The sequence below is a fragment of the Telmatherina bonti genome, assembly GCF_933228915.1.
Source record: "Telmatherina bonti genome assembly, chromosome: 12".
NCBI lineage: Eukaryota > Metazoa > Chordata > Actinopteri > Atheriniformes > Telmatherinidae > Telmatherina > Telmatherina bonti.
This window is the reverse complement of record NC_136610.1, coordinates 33916241-33940340: the sequence shown is the minus strand read 5'-3', so window position 1 is coordinate 33940340 and position 24100 is coordinate 33916241. Positions and strand designations below refer to the sequence as shown.

Below are 24100 nucleotides of genomic sequence, written 5' to 3'. Positions count from 1 at the left end.
CCCCTGCAGCTCATCCAGATGCTGCTGCCAGAGCTTTAATTAGAACTAAGAGGTCTGAACACATCACACCAGTTTTAAAATCTTTACACTGGTTTCCAGTCAATCACAGGATAGATTTCAAAACCCTGCTGATGGTTTAGAAATCCCGGAATGGTTCTGGACCAGAATACATCTGTGATATGTTCAGAGAATATAAACCAAGCATAGCTCTTCGATCCAAAGACTCGGGTCAAATAGTCCAGACCAGAGTCCAGACCAGAGTCCAGACCAGAGTCCAGACTAAACATGGAGAAGCAGCATTTAGCTGCCAGTGGAGATTAAACTTTCACCAAATGTAGAAACTTTTAAATCCAGGTTAAAAACATTTATTTTCTCATGCGCCTATACATGACATCTGCACAGTATCGTTTACTTAATTCTGCTTTTAATTATTTTAATATAATATATGATTTTATTAGGATTTTGTTATTTGTATTTTCTTTAATGCTTTTTTTTCTGTAATGCTTTTAATGTTTCATGTAAAGCACTTTGAATGGTCTTGTACATGAAAGGTGCTATATAAATAAACTTGCCGTGCCCCTGCTTGAGAAAAGAAAACATATAAACATCTAAAATAGAAAAAACAAAATTGATCTTTGACTAAAAAATTGTTTTAAAAATTGTAAAACAAAGTAATCCCGATTTTTGTGTCGATCTATTTTTTCTCCCACCCCTACTCACCATCCATCCCTTTTCTCAACCACTTAATTAATTTAAGGTTTATGGAGTTAACCCTAACCGGCAAACATTGGGTGAGACACAGGGTACACGCCAGTCCATCATAGGGCCAACACAGAGAGACACAACCATTCATGCTCACACAAACTCCTAGGGATAATTTAGATGAACCAATTCGCCTAACATGCATGTCTTTGGTCAGTGGAAGGAAGCCGGAGTACCTGGAGAGTACCCACACATACACGGGGAGAACATGCACACTCTACACAGAAAGACCAGTCTAATCAAGACTGACAGAAAAATGGCTTAAAACATCTAAAAAAAACCAAAAACATCCCAGTTGAAGAAAACAAAATTTAATTGTGCTGGGGCAAGCAAACCCCCAAGATCTTGTTGTTTGCTGTAAGGTAACAAAGCACCATAAGGTGAATCTCTGTCATCAGCAATGTCATCCATCATAAGGAAGAGCAAAAAGTGCCTCCCTTGACTCAGCTGTTATGACTGTCTAGAGTTTCTGCTGTTAAGAGGAGCCTCTGTGGTTCAGGATCAATGCAAGTTTCAAGTGCTGAGTAAAGATTCAGTCTTGCTGTAAATGTGGAAAAGATCCTGCAGCCACATTCTGTATCGACAAATGTGCAGAACTTTGAAAAAAGTTGTGCCAGTGAAGCTGCAAAGTGTTTCTTCTGCTCCATGTTTAAGTATAACACATGAAGATATACGGCAACTCAACCTTTTGAAAGCATGAACTTGCCTCTAGATATTAATAAATTCTCATACAGCATCTTGCATCCTCCTTGTGCGCCATTAGCCATTTTAGCTTGTTTGTTCAGCACATGTATAGTCTCTTTTTCTTCTCAAGCAAAAGACACACGAATGACAGATATGCATCTTACAAACAAGATAACACAGAAAAGACAAACTTGTTCCCATTAGAGTTTTATTTGTTCATCTATTTATTTATGAATAAGGCATTCATACACATATACATATAAATGATCTCATCTCCTTGAAACATTTCTCCAGTTGTTCTTTGTCAGTGCAACGTTATGTGTTCTCCAAGTCACTTGAAAGTCACTATTTTAATTTATTTTCTTTTTAAAATGTGCAGTAATTAAACAGGACTCCTTGGATGCTTGAAAGTCAGTTGTGGGTTTTGGTATTTCAGTCACCATAAGCCTAATAAATGCAAACTAATTCAGCTACTAGTTACAGTTCATTTCAGACCCCTAATTTTGACAAGATGTACTTAAAAATCAGCTATTTTCAGATTCAGCCAGAGACTGAAGCTGCAGACTGGGTTTGCAGGCTTTTTCCAAGTACTATTTTAAGATTCAGTCTCTGACTGATCCCATCACATATTCACAATCAATAGATTCCTAATTAATCAATGTTATTTCTTTCTCTCTAGCTGTCATTGAAGACTTGTTTAAATAGAGTTGCAAATATTTTAATGCAGCAATGTCTGCGCTTTTGCCCAGATAAGTTACATACTATGAGCAATTGCAAGAATATCAGCAAGGAGCGGCCCCTTTGCAAATGGGTACTATGGCAACTACATCGACAAGGGGAAGGGTGCGCTGTGGGTGGTGGTCGAGAGAGAGGAAGGGTGATTGTCGTGATATCGCCCTCTTACTGTATCGATTTGCACATGTATGTATGCGTTTGCCTGTCTCCTCGCACACAGTCGCTCAGGCAGTCCACACAGCTCTATTCCGGTGCTTCATCTCAACACTGTCCCCTGGAGGGAGCCGCACACAGCTTTAGATCGAATCATATGACAGCCTAATTACAGCTGTGCAAACATGTACACTCAAAGTGGATTCACAAAGTGGATTTCTGCATTCACACGGAAGACGGAAAATCATACAGAGCACAGTGTGTGCCTGACCCACTTTCAGTGAGATGCATAGCTGGGTGCTCTCTGTCTTCCTCTCTCCCTCTTGTCTTCTGTCTCTTAGTTCCTTAGTTGCCTAATTTCTCTCGTTCTCTCTATCTCTCTGCTGCCACTATGAAGCCCTCCCTCCTTTGTAGTCACTGTGGTCGTGACTGTGTAGAATAGCTCTAGAGGCAGCAGAGAAATAGATACGTCTAGTTCAGACTGTGGTTCTGAATTCACAAGGATGTGTGAGTGTGTATGTGTGTGTGTGTGGAGCCTTTTTGTCAGCAGGAATCATACTCTGATAGGCAAGACATGACTTGGGGTGCCTCGGGATTATTTAGAAGGGATACAGTGCAGTAATGGGCTCGCAAACTCCACTAGCTAAGTGCTCAGGTAATGCAGTCAATCTCTAGAACATAATGGTGATAAGCTAAAGATTTTTCCAATAAAGATTTCAAAAGTGTTAAATGAGTCTAAATTAATGCATGTTTATTAGGGCTGTTGTCCCGATTCAATTGGATTTGATTCCGATTTTTTTTGGGTGCTGATTCGATTTAAATTAAAATTCTCACAATTCTTTGATATTGCAAATTTTTGTAGATTATTCATTTTTCTTGATTTCAATTGGGAAAAACAACCCAGTAGCCAGATCATCATTCTGCTGCTATAACACCCAAGAAGACAAGTTAAAAGACCAATAAAAATAATAAAAATGACAAAAATTTTGTAGTAATTTTTTTTTTTTTATTTGAAAAAAAAGTACTTTTTCACAAAAAAAAAAAAAAAAAAATCAATTTTAAAATTGTGAAGCAAAAAAAAATCCAGATTTTCGATTTTTCGATTCCATTTTCCCACCCCTAATGTTTATAGACGCATCACTGAACTGTGAGATTCTTCGTTGGTCTCGATCGCTGCACCCAGCATCGGTTCACCTCCCAGTTTTAATTACACTTAGTCAACATAACACAAAAAACACACTGACAACACATGGACATATTTTGGGGGCGGGCCATGCAGTGTGTGGTGGGCGGGGCTGCTTTGGTGGTCCCACTCCCAACATGATGTGGTTACTTCCTCCCAATTTTAATTGCAAACAACACACACTTCACAATCATTCATAAGCTGGGAGGGAGGGGGTGACAATGGGGTCCTGCCACGCCCCTATTTCTGGGGCTGTGCCGGAGGAGTTTGGGCGGGGGAGTGGTGCTGTTCAGGGGACATGGGTCTGGGCTGGCCTGGCAGGGGTGGGACTGCTGCTGGCCCTGGGTGGTGCTGGATTGGCTGCATGTGTGGAGTGGTGGGGGGGGCGTTGACAGGGGTGGGGGGTAGTTGTGGGGCCCTGATCGGGGCCCTCCTATCCCCTGCTCCCCCGGGGGTATCTCACAGGGGACACGTTGGGAAAGAAAGGTGAGGGCGTGCATGAGCCAATGGATAAAGTGGTGAATGAATGTTAGAGTAGAGGGGGAGTAAGGGGAGGAATCAGAGTGTAAGAATTTAGGAAAGTGGGTGGCCGCTGGGATAGGAGGGGGGGGGGGGTATGTGGGGTTATGTTGGTGTGTGAGTGTGTGTGTGTGTGTGTGTGTGTGTGTGTGTGTGTGTGTGTGTGTGCGTGTATGTGTGTGTGTGTGGTGTGTGTGTGTGTGTGTGTGTGCGTGCGTGCATGGGGGAGGGTCTTGGTGCTCGGGGAGCGCTGCTGGTGCGCTGGGGTGCGGCCTTGCTGCCGCTAGGTGGCGGTCTGGGGATCCCGGCCCTCCGTCGGTGTGGGCTGGGCCCTCTGCCTGCGGGGGTGGGGGGTTGCTTCCGGGCTCTTGGGGCCGTGGGGCCCGCGCTCTGTCTGCCCTGGGTGGCCGGTGCCCGGCGGGGCCGGTCCTCGCTGGTCCGGGCCTGCTGGGGCCTGTTCCCCCTGACTGCGGGGGACTCTGGCTGGGACCCCCCTCTGCCGCCTCCTGGGTCGGTGCATGGCTGGCTCCGGGGTGGGGTGGTTGGGGTCTGCGCCTGGGGGTGGCTGCCGATGGCCCGGGTCTCGGGGGTACTCCTGGCGTGCCTCTTGCCTTTGTGTGGGAGGGGGTCACATTGGCATGATCACCTTTTCCGGAACACGTTCCACTCTGCATGTTCTGCATGTGACACAGTCACCGAGTCGTCACGCAGTTTCATTCACTAACAGCAGCTAGTTTTCTCATTTCTGTTTGTTTCTCATTTATATTTCACTTTTTAGATTCATAGTTTAGTTACTATGATCTAAAGTTGGCTTGTATGTGTATGTATATGTGTTAATACTGGCAAGTGCGTATATGTTTGTACGCATGTATGTGTGTGTGTGTGCATAGAGGTGTGTGTGTATATGTATGTATGTGTATATGTATATATGTATATGTATATATATATATATATATATATATATATATATATGTGTGTGTGTATACATATGTGTGTATATGTATGTGTGTGTATGTATGTGTGTATATGTACATCTGTAGGTTGTTTTTTTCTTTTTGTTTTTGGGTTATTTTTTAGTTTTTTTTCTCTCCCTTTTCTCTCCCTTTATCTCTTTCACTTTTCTTATGAGGTGTTTTTTCTCCTTTCTCTTTCTGTCTTTCGTCTGTCCTCTCTGGTCCAGCAGTACAAACTCTACAATTCAAACAATAATACAAAAAATATAGAAATAAAATGAAAATTCAGAAAGTCAAGTGGATCATTATATCTATAAAGCTTCCCTTGGCAGAGAAAATTTGCTCAGCAGAACACAGCATCCAGACCATAATTCTGCTTGCCTAAATGCTGGACAAGACAAAAACAACAAAAAAAAAGAGATTCTTCGTGACGCACCCTTAACAACATCTGTCCTTCGTGCATCCTACCTGTACTCGGAGATATCTCCCGCGAGTAAAAGTCACTCTAATGTTGACTGTTTTACTTTTTTACTGACTGTCTTTTACTTTCTTTCTTTAATCCTTTCCTTCAATAATACCCTGCATCTCTCTGGTGTATCAGCTACCATGTATATTCAAAATGGCCATATGCTGATAGTTTGTGACATGGTGTGTAAAGCAAAACTCAGCTCCAAGCTGGAATGCAAAATTATAAATGGCATTTTTTCAGCCTTCTGATGCCTCAAGGAAACAATGGCTTCAGGAATGCCATAATAAATGTTACCGTGTCATCAAAAGAGTCATAAACATCTATTTTTAAGGTCAGAGAGTGGAATCGCATTGTTTTGGGTGGTTAGTTAGGTTTTTACAAAATTTCTGGGCCTTAAGCAAATTTTATGACCACCAGCTGAAGCAGGTAGACCTAGAATTATAATAATGACAGAAAGTATTTACAGTAATTATTCAAGTTTGTTGAAATGTTTTTTTTTTTTTTTTCTTTAATGAATACGCCATATGACATTCTTTCATCTTTCTCTTTCCCAACAAAGAAAAAAACAACTTTAGTCCGAACGCATTTGTAATGAACTACCTGAAAGTTACGCTCAGTTTAATTTTTCACACAGGATCATTTATCAAACATTACATTCTCCTCTACCTCCTTTATTTTCTTGAATCTGTTCTTGTTTTTAACCATTTTTTCCCGTCACACAGCTGCACTTTGTTCAGGTGGACTATTCTGACTTAAGTATCTAGAGAATATAGAGAACTGTATGTCATTGTACAGTGTTCATGTATTCATGAGAAATTTAGTACACTGGCAGGACAAATAGCTGGAATTATTTCCTGCAATCCTGACCGAAAAGTTTTTATTTATACATACAAAAAAATCTTTTTAACCTGGCTTGCAGGTATTGATTTAGTGCCCTGAGTAACTCTAGTTTTACACATCCAGGAGTCTATGTGAAATATCAATGTCTATAAAAACTTACTTGCTAATTAGCTTTAGCTAACGTTTAAATTAGATTTTTGTCATGGTTTTGGTTTGGGGTGTTGTCATGTTTAGTTCTGGTTTCCACTTTTATTTTGTAGTTATCACCTCTGGTGTGTTCTTTAGCTTCCTATTTCATTTAGCCGACCTGTGTGTTGTTGTCCTCTCTATACGCTTACCACTTTGTTTTAGTTCCACTTTGCCGGTTTATTGCAGTTGGGTGCACACAGCTGGTTCTCTTATAAAGTTTTTGTTCAGTAACACCTGTCCTCAACAATATATATTTGATATGCTGTAATCAAACTTTTAATATGAGCAGTTTGGATTTTTAGGGGAAAGTTTTGTGGTTTTTACTCATGATATAAACTTCTGTAGCTAGGTTAGCTTGGCTTCATGAAAGGATTGAGGGATGTTGTTGTTTTTCAAGCACTCTGAAACTTGAACACATATCAGACTTTTTTAGGGTTTTAAATATATTTAAAAACTGTGATAAGGTCCACCCTGTACAATAGCTAAGAAGTTAGCTGATAGCTAATAGCTTCAGGTTAGCACACTAACTAGCTTGTGTTGGCATACTCACCAAACACAACATAAAGCTAAATTGGTTATTTTACTTAAGACTGGTGAGATTTTATTGATCACAATTTCTTGATGACATTAGATTTCTTTCTTTTATTCTTCTTTTGTGATGAAGCTTTAAGTCAAAGTTAGCACGTTAGCTGATAAAGTATTTCGGCCTAAAAATGGAAAATATATATTTATTCATTATGCAATAATAACAAGTGTTTGAGCAGCGCAAATTAATATAATCAGTGACTTTGTCACAGTATGATGAATGAGACCTTGTTCTGGTGAAAATAAATCTGTTTGTCTTTTAGAACTATGGCCTGGAGACAGAGAACCTCAGAACTCTGTCCCACAAGCTGAACGCTTCAGCCAAGAACCTCCAGAATTTCATCCTGGGCCGGCGGAGGGGCGGCCACTACGATGGACGAGCATCCCGAAGGCTGCCCAATGACTTCCTCACGTCAGTGGTGGATTTAATTGGTGCAGCAAAGAACCTGCTTGCCTGGCTCGACAGGTATGGGTTGCATCTTTTGATTTGTTAGAAAATACTGTCCATTTTACAGGAGTACCAAGACTATGACTGTACAACTCAGTTGATAGTACAGCTATATAGATACTTTTACATTACTTAATTATTTATGGAAACATTAATATTTTTTTACGGTGAAAAAGAAAGCAAAAGAACATTTCTTTTGTTATGAAACTAAATTTGAATCCATGTGGTGACACTAGATATGAACGGTTTTGTCACATTATCACATGCACCTTTTATTTTGTCCAACTTTTGTTCAAGAACAGTATCATTTAAGATAGTTTTGTATTGGTATAATTTTACATGAGCTTTTGAATCAGGCAAAATGAAGTTGAGAATCGAAACGGCTAAGCAGTATTGAGCTTTTAAGACCCCTGGGTGGCCTTGCCTTCTAGCAGTGATATGAAGCCAAACATTGTTGTTTGTCCTCGTCTATTGCTTGTGTATTTTGGCGGAAAACAGCCTTTGGTTTATTTCCCTCAAACCACTGATTTCTCTGGTCATTTGAACTGTTAGCGAATAGTATAAAAGCTAAATATAATTAGCAAAATATTAAAATGGAAAACAACGAGCAACCAACACACCAGCTCCAGTTATTTTTTTATGTACACTGCATCTGAACATCTGTTTTTCTTTGTTTTTTCAGGTCTCCGTTCGCCAGTGTGACAGAGTACTCATTACTAAAGAACAACATAGTGCAGCTCTGCCTAGAACTGACCACTATCGTACAGCAGGTGCTTTCACACACAATACAGTCACGACACACTAATATAGATGCGTATTGATCACAGCAAGGCTCATGATGCAAACAGAAAAAGCAAAGTGCTTTTGGAACAATATGTATGGTTAGCGCTATAGATTTTAACCATCATCATGTAACTGTTGCTGTAGGCGAGCAGCTCTTGATAAAAAACCTCATGAACTTGCTCTAATGGGGGAATTCGCATCAGGATAGTCTGCCAGACTCGGTCCGATCGAGGACTCGGCTCAGTTGTAGGGGGGTGTATCCATGCGAACCTAGATTGTGTTCACGCTGCACTTTGGTCAAATGAGCCAAACCATTAGAATATTCATTTATTCATTTTCTGAACGGCTTAATCCAATTCAGGGAAGCTGGAGCCTATCCCAGCTGGCTTTGGGCGACAGGCAGGGTACACCCTGGACAGCTCGCCAGTCCATCACAGGGCCACACAGAGACAAACAACCACTCACGCTCACACTCACTCCTATGGGTAACCAATTAACCTAACATGCATGTCTTTGGATGGTGGGAGGAAGCCGGAGTACCTGGAGAGAACCCACGCATACAAACCCATGCATACACGGGGAGAACATGCAAACTCCACACAGAAAGGCCACTGACCAAACCCCTCCCCAGCCAAGGATTGAATCAGTGTAGGCATGAACCAGTATTTAGGAAAAGAGAGGAGAAGACCCACGTGAAGAAGAAAACTCCACTTCCAAGTTTAACATAGAGACAAAACTATCACTGTTTTGGGTTTTTATTTTGTCTTAAGGAAGTATACTGCAGAAATACACTGCAACAATGGACGCAGTATGAACAACAGACAAGGCAGAGGACCCTTAACGCCATCGCTGTGTATTTACCCACAATGCATGAAGTGACTTTTATTTTGTAGTCCGCTTCCTGTATTTGGTCTACTTGAAAGGGGCCGAGACCTGCGTTTGTAGGCTCACCAAGTCCTCTTCTTTGGTCCAAATCAGAATTCGCTTGGCGCTTTCACATTTCCCCAAATGAAGCGACTTTCCGAGCAAACGGACTCTGATTTGGATCAAAAAGGCTGATGTGAACATGCTCTAGGAATTCACCCCCTCCCAAACCAAAATGGAGCGTTGGCTAGGGGGTCCATCATTTCCTCTCCTCCTTTTGATCGCTCCCTCGTGCTAATTCACACATATGTGTCCTTACACATTACAGCAGGAGCTGAATGCATACACTCTGACAATGCAGCCATCTTATTGTTTGGACACAAACTATGTCTGCTCTTTTGGACCTTATCCATGTCCTCACAGTTGGAGGCTGCTTAGAGAGTGTGTGAGAGCGTGTTTGTACTTGTGCCCACACTGGGTCCTGGAGCTGAGCAGATAACACCCATCCCTTCATGCAACGGCCAGAGGGGGGGTTGAAGGGATCAGGGCAACCACAGGTCTGCAACAAGCCAAATGAACCTGCTGCTGCTGGGGGTGCAGAGAAACAAAGGTGGCAGCAGTGCCTGCACTAGTGCATCAAATGTGTGAATTACCTGCTACCATGCACTTCTACTGCTGCCATGGTGGATTCAGTGGGCCGCTTTCCCAGAAATAGATTAACTATCAGCTATTGTTAAACAGCAATCTGTCACATTCAAATAATGTTGTATTTAAATCCTGAGGAGGCCTGGAACGCTCCAGGAAGCAGAGAAAATCCAAACTGGGTTGATCCACTGTGTCACCCTCGTACATTGCAAAGTGCATAATGCAAAAACTGCTGGACACAAAATACTCGAAAGCTCATGTTCTCTAAAAGTTATCAGTTTCTTCCTGCTGCACATATAATTTTTCTCCATTCCTTCTTTTCAGCATGTTAAATTTGGAGGAAATAGATATTAGAGCCTGTGTGCGGATATTCATATTGATGCTGCTCCATCTCATGCATTCTGTCCCTCTCCCCTCCTCTCTCTGCACAGGACTGCACCGTGTATGAGACGGAGAATAAGATTCTTCATGTGGTAAGTATTTGCTCTGCACAGGCTTAAACATCCATGATGATTTTCCACATGAAGACTTAAATTCGATGCTTAACTCGCTTCTCCTTATTTTCCTTCAGTCATGTGGATGAATCATGCTTTTGCTTGCACAAGCTGCACATTTAGCACATTTTTATTAATTAATCTGTGCCACATAAAATCTGATTTATTTCATGCCTCTTCCAAAGGTGCAGCTGTTTCAGGAAAATTTCTTCTTTTAAAAAGCCACATTTGAGTACTCTTCGATTGAAATCGATTTTCTGTGGGTGTTTGTGTTTTTTATTGGTTTGTATACTTGATTTTTATTTAGTGTGAATGTGTGTGTTGTAAAGTGCAAATGAGCTGGAGGGCTTTTGAGAGGCTCTTTGCTGCCTTTGTGCTTGCATGTTTGTATGAAGAGGAAACTGTCTGCGTTCATATGTGGGACTGAGTGAGCAGTTTGTGTCTGATCTGGGCTGACAGTCAGACCTGAACATTTCCCGCTGCCATTGAAGGTCAGGTTGGGTGAAAGCACATAAAAAGTAGTGGGAGGGGGGTTGGAGGGGCTTGGAGAGTTTACAGAAATAGACAAACAAAAGTACCAGAGCATTTAACAACATATAAAACCCTCTGATGCAGATTTGATGATCTGCATCAGTGAAGACAGTTCAGGGTTTTTCCCCTTTACATAAATCATCCCTAAAATTTGTGGTTTATGTCGATGTCCAAACTGCCATTTTGCAGTTGGCGCGGGTGCACCTTGCATGATGTGGAGAGTGATATTTCAGCAAATGAGTTGGAGATGGTGGGAGCTTTGTGACATGGTGCATCATGTTTTGTGTTGTTACTTTTGTTTAGAGGACCTCCTTGTAAACAAGATGGTGCATCTCAAGGAGTTATTCCTCTATCAATAAATAAATGTTAAATAAAAGATAAATAAATAAATAAACATGGTGCATCATCCTGCTGGAAGTTTCCATCAGAAGATGCTTCCCTGTGCTCATAAAGGGATGGACATGGTCAGCTGTTAAGCTCAGGTAGGCTGTGGTGGTTAAACCAGGTCATGTTGGTACTAAGGGAGGTCAAAGTGGGCCAAGAACCTCCACACCATTCTACCAGCAGCAGCCTGAGCTGTTAAATCACAGTAGGATAGATTTGTGTTTTTTTATGTAAATTCCGTCAAATCTAGATCCTACCATGTGAATGTGGAGCTGAAATTGAGACTCAGACTGTTTTACCACCTTCTATTGTCCAGTTCTGGTGAGTCTGTGTGAATTGTAGCCTCAGTTTCCTGTTCTTACTGACAGGAGGGAACCCAGTGTGGTCTTCTGCTGCTGGAGACCATCTGCTTCCAGGCTGGATGTGTTGTGTGTTCAGAGATGATGTTCTGCAGATCTTAGATGGAACCAGTGCTTGTTTGACTTCCTGTTGTCTTGTTATCATCTCCAACCAGTCTATCTGTTCTCCTCTGACTCCTGACATCATCAACTGGATATTTTTTCTTCTCCAGACCTTCTCTGTAAACCCCAGCGATGGTTGTGTGTGAAAATCCTAGTAAACACTCAGACCAACAACCTTCAATCTGCCTTCTTCCTCATTCTGATGCTCAGTTTGAACTTCAGCTTCTTCACCATGTCTAGGACTAAATGCGGCCATGTGATTGGCTGATTAAATATTTGTGTTAACAAGCAACGAAACAGCTGAAATAACACAATGCAGTCTGTAGCCACAAGTACAAACATATAAACTATTTACATATACACAACACTGATGTTAGTAGCAACAAATAAGTGGAATACAGGATTTTATACAATTGTGCATAAACTTTTTGTACATCGTTGATGCTTTACAGCAATAATGATGCAACAGGAATTAGATTCAAAATACTTTATTAACTGTAAATATTGTAATATGAGCTTTTTGTTGACCCCTGGGTTGACAGAAGATAAAGAAATACATCATTAATAAAGTATCAATTAAGTTTTTTTGTTAATTTTCTTTTAAAATTAATTTTGCTTCTTATTTTATCTGCCTGACACACACACACGGCCATTGGAGCTGATATAAACACACACACACACACACACACACACACACACACACACACATTAGATGAATTGTGCGGTTTCAGTCTGGTGTGTTACGACTTCACTGGAACAGGATCTCGTCAAGCTGTTTTTTTTTTTTTTTTTTTAAAGAAATCAATTATTAAAATCACAGAAAGCAGCAGAATAAACTGAAACAAAACAAAATATGGAAGAATTAGAAGTCAGTTGTGAGTTCTAATTTGAAGCCTTGCAAACTTGCAGGTGAAGACATGGGACTAGAAGATCTGATCTATAGGTGAGCTGGCGCCAACCTCAGAAAAACTAAAAGTAAATGAAGATCTGAGTCACTTCACATGGCTGTAAAATACACAAAAGGTAAGAAGGATGTAGCCTGTCAACCGTTGCATTGTAACACAATAACACAACCTTAACCCTGCAAAGCAGGGGTGGACAAGTCCAGCCCTCGAGGGCAGCAACCCTGCAGATGTTAGGAGTTTCCCTGCTGCAACACACCTCACTCAAATCAAAGCGTAATTATCCGACTAGTGCAGAGTTTAATGTCAAGCTCTGTTCCAGCCTGCTAGTTAAGCCTGAATGGTGTCAGGTGTGTTGCAGCAGGGAAACTCCCATTTGCAGGTCCTCGAGGACCCTGCTATAAAGTCAAACATGTCATATGTGATTCACAGTTTCTTAGACATTTTGCAGCACTTTATGGTGGAAACTTTGCTCAAAATCTTATTGAACACAACCTGATACTCCTCTTCAGTCCCCTAACAGATACCAGGAAGAAGCAGGTTACACTATAATAATTTTAACACATCACAAGGTAATAAATGTTAATTCCCCCCAATAAAAAATTGTTCATGTGTGAGACCATTCAAAAAAAAAAAAAAAAATTGGACTTCTCTCACCATTGTCATGGGTTGGGTCATAAATGGTTAAAGAGACGAGATCCAGTCGAGCTTTCCAGATGGAAACTGGATTGAAGTGCTCAAATGTGCTGCATAAGATGAAAAAATATTTTATTTATATTAAAGCGTCTAAGTGCTACAGTCAAAATTTAATCTCAGATGACAGAATATGACATGTGGAATGCAACAGTACATTATCATAAGTATTCAGATGGATTTTTCGTACTTTTCTCTCCAGATTCCGATTTGAAACGCTCAACTCTCACACATCGTCCTGGTCGTGTAAAATACAGCACATTTTCTTTGATAAAGCCCAGAAAAATCCTTATGATTATTTAAAGTAACATTAATCAGCTGTGGCTCAACTACATTAAAGTATTTTAATGCATATTACAATAATCCAGACAGGCATCCACATAACAGATGACAGCAACTCCTGAGGATTTTTCACCCTATTTTGAGCCTGGTTTTACAAACCGCCTGCTCGTTGACTCTAAAGCTGTCTTTTAACATGGTTATATTGATGACTTCAGTCATTTAAACACCAAAATGCGCGTAGTTTTACTGCGGCACACTTACAGTAAGTCATATATCCAGTATGGGGCTCATGCTGGTTACTGTAGTGCAGTTTTACGTTCGTTCGCCTCTGCTCAATAATGCAAAACTCACTGCTCCTCTGCTCTGCACTAGACTACAGCCTGCAGCAATCAGATGGACACGGCGTATGTGTGTGTTTGCATTTTTCTGTGTGTGTGTATGTGAGAAAGAGAACGAGAGACAGGGCATGAGCATGTGTGAGTCTGTGTGTCTGATGGTGCGTTAAGTGTGTATGAGCGAGTGTTTTTAGGTGCATGCATGCATAAGGATGAGAGGAATTATGTAACCCTGTCCTAGTTGTGTGTTTTCCTTTTCCCTTGTTTTCTCCCCTTTCCTCCTGGATGCTCCCTCCCACCCACCTCCCTGCCGGTCTGTCTCTCCTTTCCACTTTCCTTCATCCCCTCTCTATCTTTGCAAATGTCTCGGCGTGTGTGTGTGTGTGTGTGTGTTTGAGACCATGCATGTGCAGGCAATGCATTATGCAACCACACTTGGTGTGCGTTAGCAAAAGAAAGTGCTGAAAGAGAGAAAAAGAATAAGGAAGATGGTGGCGGGGGTTGCGCCAGAGCTTAATCCATTTGGCAGTGTACGATGTCGGGCTTTCTGTTCGGCTGCTCTTAAATCTCATGCCAGCCAGCCACATAAGTTAACTTCCCTGTAATCTGCACTCTGATGCTCTGGAGGCGTGTCAGATCAAGGCTGGGTGTTTGAGCGCCGGAGGAGTTTAGATCTCCACGCCTGTGAGTGGCCTTTTGTCTCTGGTTCCCGTGCTAATCCCAGGTCAAGGCTATTAGTGGAACGATCAAAGAAGGTCACGTTGTCACTTCCTGGGAACTTTGTCGCTCTAACTCACAAGCTTACTTTTCTATTTTCTATCACAGTTTTTTTTCTTTAAATGGAAAGCTTAAACTGTAGTTTGGTGTCTGTTTTCGAAGTGAAAACTTCCCACTGTGTTGTGTGTGTGCACACACACTGACTAGAACATAATGTGTCTGTATAAACAGGAAACTTAACAGGCACTGTTATGTTCAAATAACTGACCCAGAAACTGGTGTGAGTGGAGTTACTTGTGTGTGTGTGTGTGTGTGTGAACCAGCTCACTGAAGATTATCCACCTTTTCCTCTCACAAGGATGAATCATAGGCTCTGAGCTATGATGTGTGTGTGTGTGTGTGTGTGTGTGTGTGTACACCGAGTATCCCTTTCTATTCATTTTGTAACTATCATCGGATAATTGCTCATTAGGATTGAGATCAGAAGATTATTTTCTGCAGGGTTCATCACTATCTTGCTGCTTGTGCAAATATGGCGAAACATTCAGTATCTTTTCCTGTACGTGCGCCTGTTATATTCATTCATGTGTGTTTGCATATTTGTGTGTGTGCGGTAAGCAGCGGCGCTATGAGGCATGAAAACCAAGATGACCGTCGCTGTAAAGCCACTGCAGAAAGCGAAGATTAGAAGGCAGAGATGTTGCTGGTGATAAATTATTGTGTGTTTGTGACCAAGTAGACAAATAGCCGGAGAAATGGGTAACTTAGAACAAAAAAGGTAAGGTTGCTAAGATCATTTTAATTAAAAATGAATGTGTCGGTTAAAAAAGACATACAGGCTATGGGGAAGTGATGTTAAAGGTAGATCTGTGTGTTTTCCAATAAAATGACAGATGACAAATAAAAAACTGGGCTTTGTAATTGAGATGTTCCAACACGTCATCTTGGCACCTCAGGCTGGTTGGAGCTGGTGATGTATTGTCTGTTGGTGAAGGTGTCTTGTGGGGACGCCTGTGGACAGACTGTGACAGGAAACAGTTTGTGCGCTGGAGTGATGGAAGTAGTGATGTGGAACAGTGTGATGAAAATGCCTGCTTCACCTCCTCCAGCTAGGTCACAGCATCCCTCGCGGACCGAAACCAATCTCAAAAACTTTCTGTCTTTCTCCGTTTGTGTCTCTCCCTGTCGTTTTGTTTCTGCGCCCTTCACCTTGAACTCCGTTTCCAGTGTAAGACCTTAGCGGGGATATGCGACCACATCATCTCTCTGTCGTCAGACTCTCTGGTCTCTCAGTCGGCTCATCTGGAGGTGGTCCACCTCACCAGCATCATGCCCAACGAGGGGCTGGTGAGAGCACACTCGAGTATTCACACACAAACATGAACTCATGATGTTTTAACGACAAGCAAAGTGATCAGTTTCGCCCAAGAAGTTGTATTTGTAAAATGACTTGGCTCAAAATTATTAAACCTGTCAATAATCTGGAACAAACCAATGTCGAGTCACACATATGTCTTCATAAAAATAAAACCAATAAAACCAATTTAATGTTATGGAGCTTTGTCAAGGCTGAACTTAAATGTCTTTGCAGTCAAGTCTTAAACATTTCAACTGTTAATCCAGTGAATAATTGGGATAAATGTGGGAAAAGAAACTGTTCTGTCTCATCTGCACAGAGATCAAGGTGTCGTTTAATGTTAAGTGTAACATGAAACAACTTTGTAAAGAAAAATATTTGGGAGCTGTGGAAGTTGTCAGGGAATGAAAGTGCAATGATTAACAAATGATCTTTATTCTCTCTTTTATTTGATTTAAAATAGAGCAAAAACAGAAGATTTGAAATGCACTGTAAAAAATGAAATCTAAGGAAGATTAAAAATCTTAAATTGAGTAAACATATGCTTTTCTTTTTTTTTCTTTTAAAGGTAAGATAATTCTTAGTTTTTATGCCAGAGAATTATTCTTGTTTTAAGAGTATTTTTTTACTTGTTTTGGGAAGTCTTGACAAGCCAAATTTTCTTTTTATGTTGGCAGATAATTTATCTTCTTTTAAGCAACATTTATCTAATTTTTGTAATTTTTTTTCTTGTTTTTTAAGGCTGAGGTTTTGCAGTGTGAATTATTTTTGGCAGCAACTAGTTTAAAAAACCTTTTGATGTGGGTAAGAAAAGACAGGAAAGGTTTTAAATTGCTTAAAATGCCCCTTAACAGTTCCTCCTGAAATGTCAAAAACGCCCACAAAAGGCATACCCAAAATAAATTAGACCCTGTTCATGAGCGCTTTGGAGTACACTCAAAAGCATGGTCTCTCTATAGAGATAATATTCTAAATTTTTACCCTGAACTTCAAATTTATTGTAACTGTAACCAGCATAAAGTTATCGAAGTTGGAACACAAGAAAGTTTTATTTTCCCTCGCCTGGATTTTTCTTCTATTTTTTTTTTTTTTTTTTGTAATAAACTGCACATGAACAGAAGATGATATGGTTTGGAAAATCATTTGTGGTTGTAGCTGGAAGGCTTACCAAGTGCTAGTTAAAAGTAGGCGACAATAGCAACCAAAATGACTATTCTATGAGGCATTTTAGTCATTTTAGGGGTGATTGTTAAGGGGTTAAAAACAAATGAACAAAGAACAGCTGGTGGATTAGCAGACACCCAGTTAGATTAATTGTCATGGTTTACTGACTTAGATTAAACTGAGCATTTCATAAAAGTTGAGACTGTATGGACAGCTCTTCATGTGAGACTTTTCAGATTTAGTCTCTTAATGTCATCAGGATCAGGGGAACTCTTTATGCACAACCGAAACCAACCAACATCTTCAGGCCCCTTGGGCAGCAATGTGTAATAAATAAATACACATCTGTTGTAAAAACCCCTGGTTGGACTCAGCAACACATCTGAAAACTATTGCCAGTTAATACGGTATGTTTCTGCACTTCCAAATGCAAGTTAAAAACTCTGTTTATGAGCAAAAGATCCAGAAATACGAGTCCAAACATTCTGCATGCTGAACATGAACATCTCCACGACTCGTGCCACCAAGCAGAATCCTGCGAAAGCCATCCTGAGGCGAGGAGCAGTCAAGCTCTTGGTACAGCAGCGTCTTGTTGTGTTAGTTATTCTAGTAAGCTGTCGACTCTCACAGCAGTCGAGTCAAAGTTGGTATTTCTGTGAACAGAAAACGCCTCCGGGCCACATTCACAGACGTGCACGGGGTGGTTTTAGGGTGGGTTCAGGGTGGGCTGAGATGAAATGCTGAGACAAAAACTGCTTCATGTCAATAACTCAGAAATTTAAATAATATAGTCAAATAATTTTATTTTGAAAATAAACTGTCATTGAAATGCTTTTATAATACTTTCTTAATTACATACTAAATTAGCAAAAACCCTTGAAAGCTGTCTTTGTTGGGTTATTTTCTCATGAATGTTTTCTCTTCAGCAGCTCGTCCTAGCCTGTTGGTCAAGAACCACCACTGGGGATGCAGGACATATACAGTATATCATGTACTTTTCCACTTTCTCTGCTTTATAATCGTCCCCCACCGTCTGCGTGTGCTTGCGTTTCAGGGGATGTATATTAAATCAACATACGATGGTCTTCACGTCATCACTGGAACCACAGAGAATGTGAGTTTTTGTCTCACTCGGTTGGAAGCTCGACACTCCGTCAAACACAATTTACGGTCTCATGTTCCTCCCTGACAGCAAACCCACTGCTTGTGTGTCTACTAAACTCGTTCCATCATCCCATTTCTCCCTCTACAGTCTCCAGCAGACCAGTGTAAGAAGATCCACGCCGGGGATGAGGTGATCCAAGTCAACCACCAGACAGTGGTGAGTTTAAGGGCTGCAAACATGGATCATATGTTTGCACATCCAAACATCCAGCTGTTCTCCATGGTGCAAGCTCCTGCATCAACACACATGATATCTACCTGCACCGTCACCTCTTCTGCCACCGTGGAGTGCCCTGTCCTGGGCCGTTGTTTCTATTTAGGCTAATTAGGCTCACTGATTATAGGACGATTATTACAAGCCTTTCTTCAGTCCAGTGAATTATTAACTTCCTGGAAGTTGTTCCCATTGTTGCATTAAACCCCTGAAGGGAGGGTCTGGTTTGAAATCTGAATCCATGTTCCAGTTTCAGAAGAGAAAAAGTTGCACTTCATCCTTTGACTCGGAGGAAAGCAGAAAAATGAGCAGCCATTTTAAATGCATGTGATTCGGCACGTGCTTGTACTGTCAGCTCTGGATCAAACTATTCGTTTCAGTTTGTTTTTGAGATATCAGAAGAGGGGAAACAGTTTGAGTCCATCTGCACACATCTGTTCTGTTTTCCTTGTACATGTCTGCAGGCGCCGCTCATGCAAAAGAATGCATGCAGGCTCTATGTAGAGCCGTTTGATTGACGCATGACGGAGGCGCGTGTTATCTCTCTTTCTCCTCAGGGTGACAGTGCAGATCGCACCCTGCCAATTCCCTCAGCTTCGACCCTTTTATTACTCCCTCGGCTAGACCCCCTCCTCACTCTGATCCCTCACTCTAGGGGAGGAGATAAGCGGGGGGAAACAGAGGTGTGTGAGTTGGCGTGATGGGGAAACGGGGCCGTGGTGGTCACAGGAGGCTGAGAGGAGGCAGAGCTGAGTGCGCAGGGCAAAGGAGGAGAGAGTAAAGGGGGACTTTGGGAGAAGAGGAAGCAGATGAAAAGAAAATGAGGGAAAATGGGGGGGAAAGCAGCAGAGGGAGGTCTCCAGTCAGCATAGCTCTCTGTTCGGTACCAAACGGAGCTCGTGAGGAAGAGAGATAGATCCTCAGAAAACCAAACGTCACAGCTGATGAGTTTATCAACTTAAGCACCCCATTTGAAAATGAACTAATGTGAATATTGAACGAGAAAAGCAGCTCCGTCGGCCTGTCCGACATGTTAATCAACAGTAGTGTCTTCATGGATATGCATGAGCTTTGTTTGAAAGCCACTTCAAAACAGAGCTTGCAGTTTTTAGCTCAGCTACTCCTCTGAAGTAAAATGTGAAATTTGCTCAAATAGCAAACTGATTGTTTGAAGAGTCAACATAATTATGTGGTGGTAATAGCATCTGGGAAAATAATGAAGACCCCTGGGATTTGAAAAAAAAAAAAAAAAAAATCTCTTCAGCAGCAGTTTACACTATTAATATTTTGGTAGGTGTCCCCCTGCTTCTCTTAGCAGTTTGTGTATTTGCATAAGAGAACAGCTTTAAACTAGGTTACTTAAATTGTCTTTATGTTTGTTTTTAATGTTGAATATATTGCTGCTGCATCAAACAGAGGTTCAGAAGTTCAGCTTCATCAAAGCCTGGTTTAGTTCACACTGAAGTCATGCATGATTTCCTACATCATGAAAATAAACTGTTTCTGTGGGTTGGATGGGGAGATTGACACTTTATTATCAGTTCTTTTAGCTGGAAATGACAGTTTGCAGATTAGCCTAGCTTAGCACAGAGATAAGAAAATGAAAATGAAAAATACTTTATTATTCCCCAAAGGGAAATTCAATATTGTAGTAAATAATAATTAACTACAGGAGGTCTTGTTCCGGAGGCTGATGGCTGCTGGCAGGAATGATCTTCTGTATCTTTTAGTCTTGCATCGGACCTGAAGAAGCCTCTCACTGAACACACTTTGTTGTTTCATCACTGTGTTGTGGAGAGGGTGTGAAGAATCCTCCATCATCTTCATCAGCTTGTGCAGCATTCTTCTTTGGACAATCAGCTCCAGCGGCTCCAGAGTTACTCCAAGCACAGAAGCAGCTTTCTGGATCAGTTTGTTGATTCTCTTCAAGTCTTTGGTTCTGATGCTACTACCCCAGCAGATGCTGCAAAGCTGACTGCACTCTCCACAACAGACTTATAGAAGATATGAAACATCTTGGTGCAGACGTTAAACCATCTCTGCTTCCTTAAGAAGTACAGTCTGCTCTGACCTTTCTTGTAGATGTAGTCAGTGTTAATTATTAAGTAAGAAGCAAGAGGACAAAGTTTTCCTAAATAAGGAATTATTTAACAGATAATTTGATAAAGTATGCTAATAAATTAGCTTTTGGTTGCCTATGCTTCCCCATATGTATGCGAACATCATCTGGAGTTATGGTGCTACCATCAGCTGGTAATCTTAGTTTTCTGATTTGGAACAGAGGAATGTCACCAGAACTCATCTCAAAATGCAGAAAACTGCAGTTAAAAACTCTTTATTAACGCATCCACCTGCTTTTCGATGTCCAATATCTATCAGTGAGCATGATGCTGCCAGTATGAGATGCCGTTACCAGCTGTTAATGCTAATAGCAAGCCTGGTCAGTCAGTAGTATTCTGGCCTGAATCTTAAAATGCTATCAACTCTGATGTGACTTCAATCCCAAATCCATCTTTCATAGGGAGTGGAAAGCTATGTCATTTCTTTGCAATTTTATGTTAGATGCACAGATGTTTGAGTGATAATTTGATTCAATATTCAGTGAAAAAGGAGATATATCTATAGACAACTATTCCCAGCGATTTCTTTAATAAAAGAAGCCAAAATGCTTCGATGGTATTTGTATCTGTTTCTGTTTGAAGTCAGAGAGCTACATCTAAATAGCTTGAATTATAAATTAATTCACAAAATAATGACCACATTCCTGCAGAATGTGTCCTTTCTTCCCCCCTTTTCAGTTCAAACATGCAGAGCAGGGCAGTACAAAGTATCCCATATTAAACTTATGATCCCAACTCTTGTTGCCAATGAACGTTTGTTGAACTCGGAGCTGTGAACTGAGCCAAAGAGAACAACAAACGGACCACTCCAGGCTGACACAGGTCGGTCGTCATTATGTCAGGAATAAGGTCAGAGCTGATCTGTCTGTGTGCATGTGTGTGTTGTGTCCTCTGTGGACACTTGCAGTAACTGAGACCAATGTTGCCAATCAATGGCCTGACGAGTGCTGCGAGCTCTGGAGACTGGCTGACCGGAACCGTGAGGAAAACACTGCAGTCAGCACTCCTTTCGCGTGCTTTACCATGCGCCTCTGACTTAGAACTGAGCAACCCCAACTGAGCCAACACTGCTCATCGCTCACAGTGATGCACAGACCTTGGAGATCTACTTCCACTAAGCATTTATCTTGAAGCACTTTGAATATTCCACCCACTACTTCTTAAAGACATGGTAATACTGTTTCTATGCTTGTAAAAGCAGCAGAAAATGAAGCAAAAGAGTGCAGCTCTAACTATTCCCGCACATTTCTCTGGAGCTAGAGCACATAGCGTGAAGTTCATGGCCTGTATGAGCATAATCTGTATGTTCCTCAGGTGGGGTGGCAGCTGAAGAACCTGGTGAATGCCCTAAGAGAAGACCCATGTGGAGTTATCCTCACGTTGAAGAAAAGACCCCAAAACACCCTGAGCTCCACACCGGCTCTGCTCCGAAATGTCCGCTGGAAACCACTGGGCCTGCAGGTAAACACCAGCACAACAGCTGATGTTTTTATGTCATTTCTCACAAACTGATCACACTGATTAGGTCTTGTTCTTACTGCCAACAATGAAATATGATTATAAAACCGCCTTTAAAATGGAGGTGGGTGATTGACATCTATTAAACTCCAACCTGCCTGTAGCTAAAAGCTAACCGAGCTAACTCAAAGCTAACATAATCTAACAGCTAAAAGAGCTAAATCACGCTGTTAGCTTGCTCAAGACTGCAGTTGTGCTACACTCTGCCTCCTTGCATTGGGATATTGGCTACCTGTCAATCAAAATGACACACCCCTAATTATGTTGAATTTTGAGATTAAATTACCTCTAAATGGAGGAGTTATATAAAAAATTAATTACCCCCAAAGTTGTCATGAAGGTAAACCTGACCTATTAAAACTGATTTTTGTACCAGGCTGCAAACATGTTTATTTCTGCTGTAAATATGTTTATTTCTGCTGTGAAATTGTTCTTTTTTAACATGGGAGTCTATGGAGATTGGCTCTGTTTTGGAGCCCCTAGTGGATAAAGGGGGGAACAGCAGTGTTTGGCACTTTTAACCACCGGAGGTTGCTGCTTGGCTGGAATCCAGCAGGTTTTCTTTGGATCCTTGCTCCAACACAGCTGACTCAAATAATAAGAACCTGATTGGCCGTCAGAGCCATTTAATTTGATTCAGGTGTGTTGAAGAAGGAATACATGGAAAACCTGCTGGATTGCAGCCCCACTAGGACCGAATTAAATATCCCTGTTCTACATGTTCAATTGGATCATCTAATAATGCCAGAAATCAGATAAATAAAATAGATTCTTGATTTATCCCCAATTCTTTGACGTCATTTTGCATAAAGACTCATTTTTATTACATCAAAGCATGTACAAAAATCTGCATCCTTTTAACGCCTTCGGTTAAAATGTTTGGACATTAGCAGAACAGTGACGGGAAGTTGGAGGATAAACAATGAAGTGTTCATCTGTAGACTATTTAGCAGATTTATGAGCTGCTAACACTAAAACGCTTCAGGTTCATCAGACTGAATGTGTAGAAAATATCAGAAAGTTGGAGAATAACGTTACTCTAGATTTACAGAATACTGAAAAATATCCAATAACAAACTGGGGAAATATTGCGTTTAAAACTGGTAGATGAGTCAGATCTAATGATTACAATTATCTGATCACTCCCAGTTATTCGATTTTGATGATCATGTAAACTAGCTACAAGTTGCGGGAAGGAAATAAAGCTGCTGTCATTCACAAGGATTTCCTTTAATAAGGATGAATATACAGCATGGTGAGATTAAACCGTGCTTTCAGTCATATCCCGGTACTGAACTGCTTTTTACTTCTGATTTACAGCCAACACTTCCCGTTTAGACAGTTAGCTACTTGATTATGAGCTTAAGTAGATTCCTTTTCCACCTCACTGAGTGCCTTTTTGCTGGTTTTGCTGGTTACATGTCAACACAACATGTGATGATCACTGTAAAGGTGCTAAGCCTAAACTTAAAGCGCCTGAGGTGCTGCTTGCGTGAACTCTGATTGATTCGTTTGATCGCTAAGGACTAGTTTCGTCCAATAATGTCAATTCCAAACATTGATTCATTTTACCTTTTATTTTCCACCATGTGTATCATGAAACCAATCTGTTCATGATAATTGTCAGAATATTGTCCATAGATGATGGAAGAAAACAATGAACTGTCAAAAAACTGTGTGTTCACCTTCGTACAAGCAACACCTATCCCTGCACAAAAGTTCAGAGTTAAATAGGTTGTGACCATAAATGTACAGTGCTGCCACCTAGTGCTCAAACAATATATACAAGTCTTCATCAAAAACGGCTCCTACAATCACACTGGTTAGGTTTAGGCTTCATGTGATCCAATTTAGAAACATGATGACGTGACTGAAATACTTGCTCGTACCACTCCACTGTTACTTTATGGGGTTACATTTTGGTCCTCCACTCCATTTTCTCTCACAACATG

The 24100-nt window shown here is 41.0% G+C and overlaps 1 protein-coding gene across 1 annotated transcript in view; it reads left to right on the top strand.

The window, feature by feature from the left end:
• LOC306763571 (connector enhancer of kinase suppressor of ras 2) overlaps positions 1-24100 on the top strand; it is a gene marked incomplete at both ends in the record, with an annotated part of 76658 nt that overhangs the window by 22872 nt on the left and 29686 nt on the right. The window contains 7 exons of the mRNA XM_079250413.1: positions 7336-7538; positions 8203-8290; positions 10244-10285; positions 15839-15958; positions 18187-18246; positions 18385-18453; positions 21945-22091. Of these exons, the coding sequence (XP_079106539.1) occupies positions 7336-7538; positions 8203-8290; positions 10244-10285; positions 15839-15958; positions 18187-18246; positions 18385-18453; positions 21945-22091 (729 nt within the window). The remainder of the gene's footprint in view (positions 1-7335; positions 7539-8202; positions 8291-10243; positions 10286-15838; positions 15959-18186; positions 18247-18384; positions 18454-21944; positions 22092-24100) is intronic.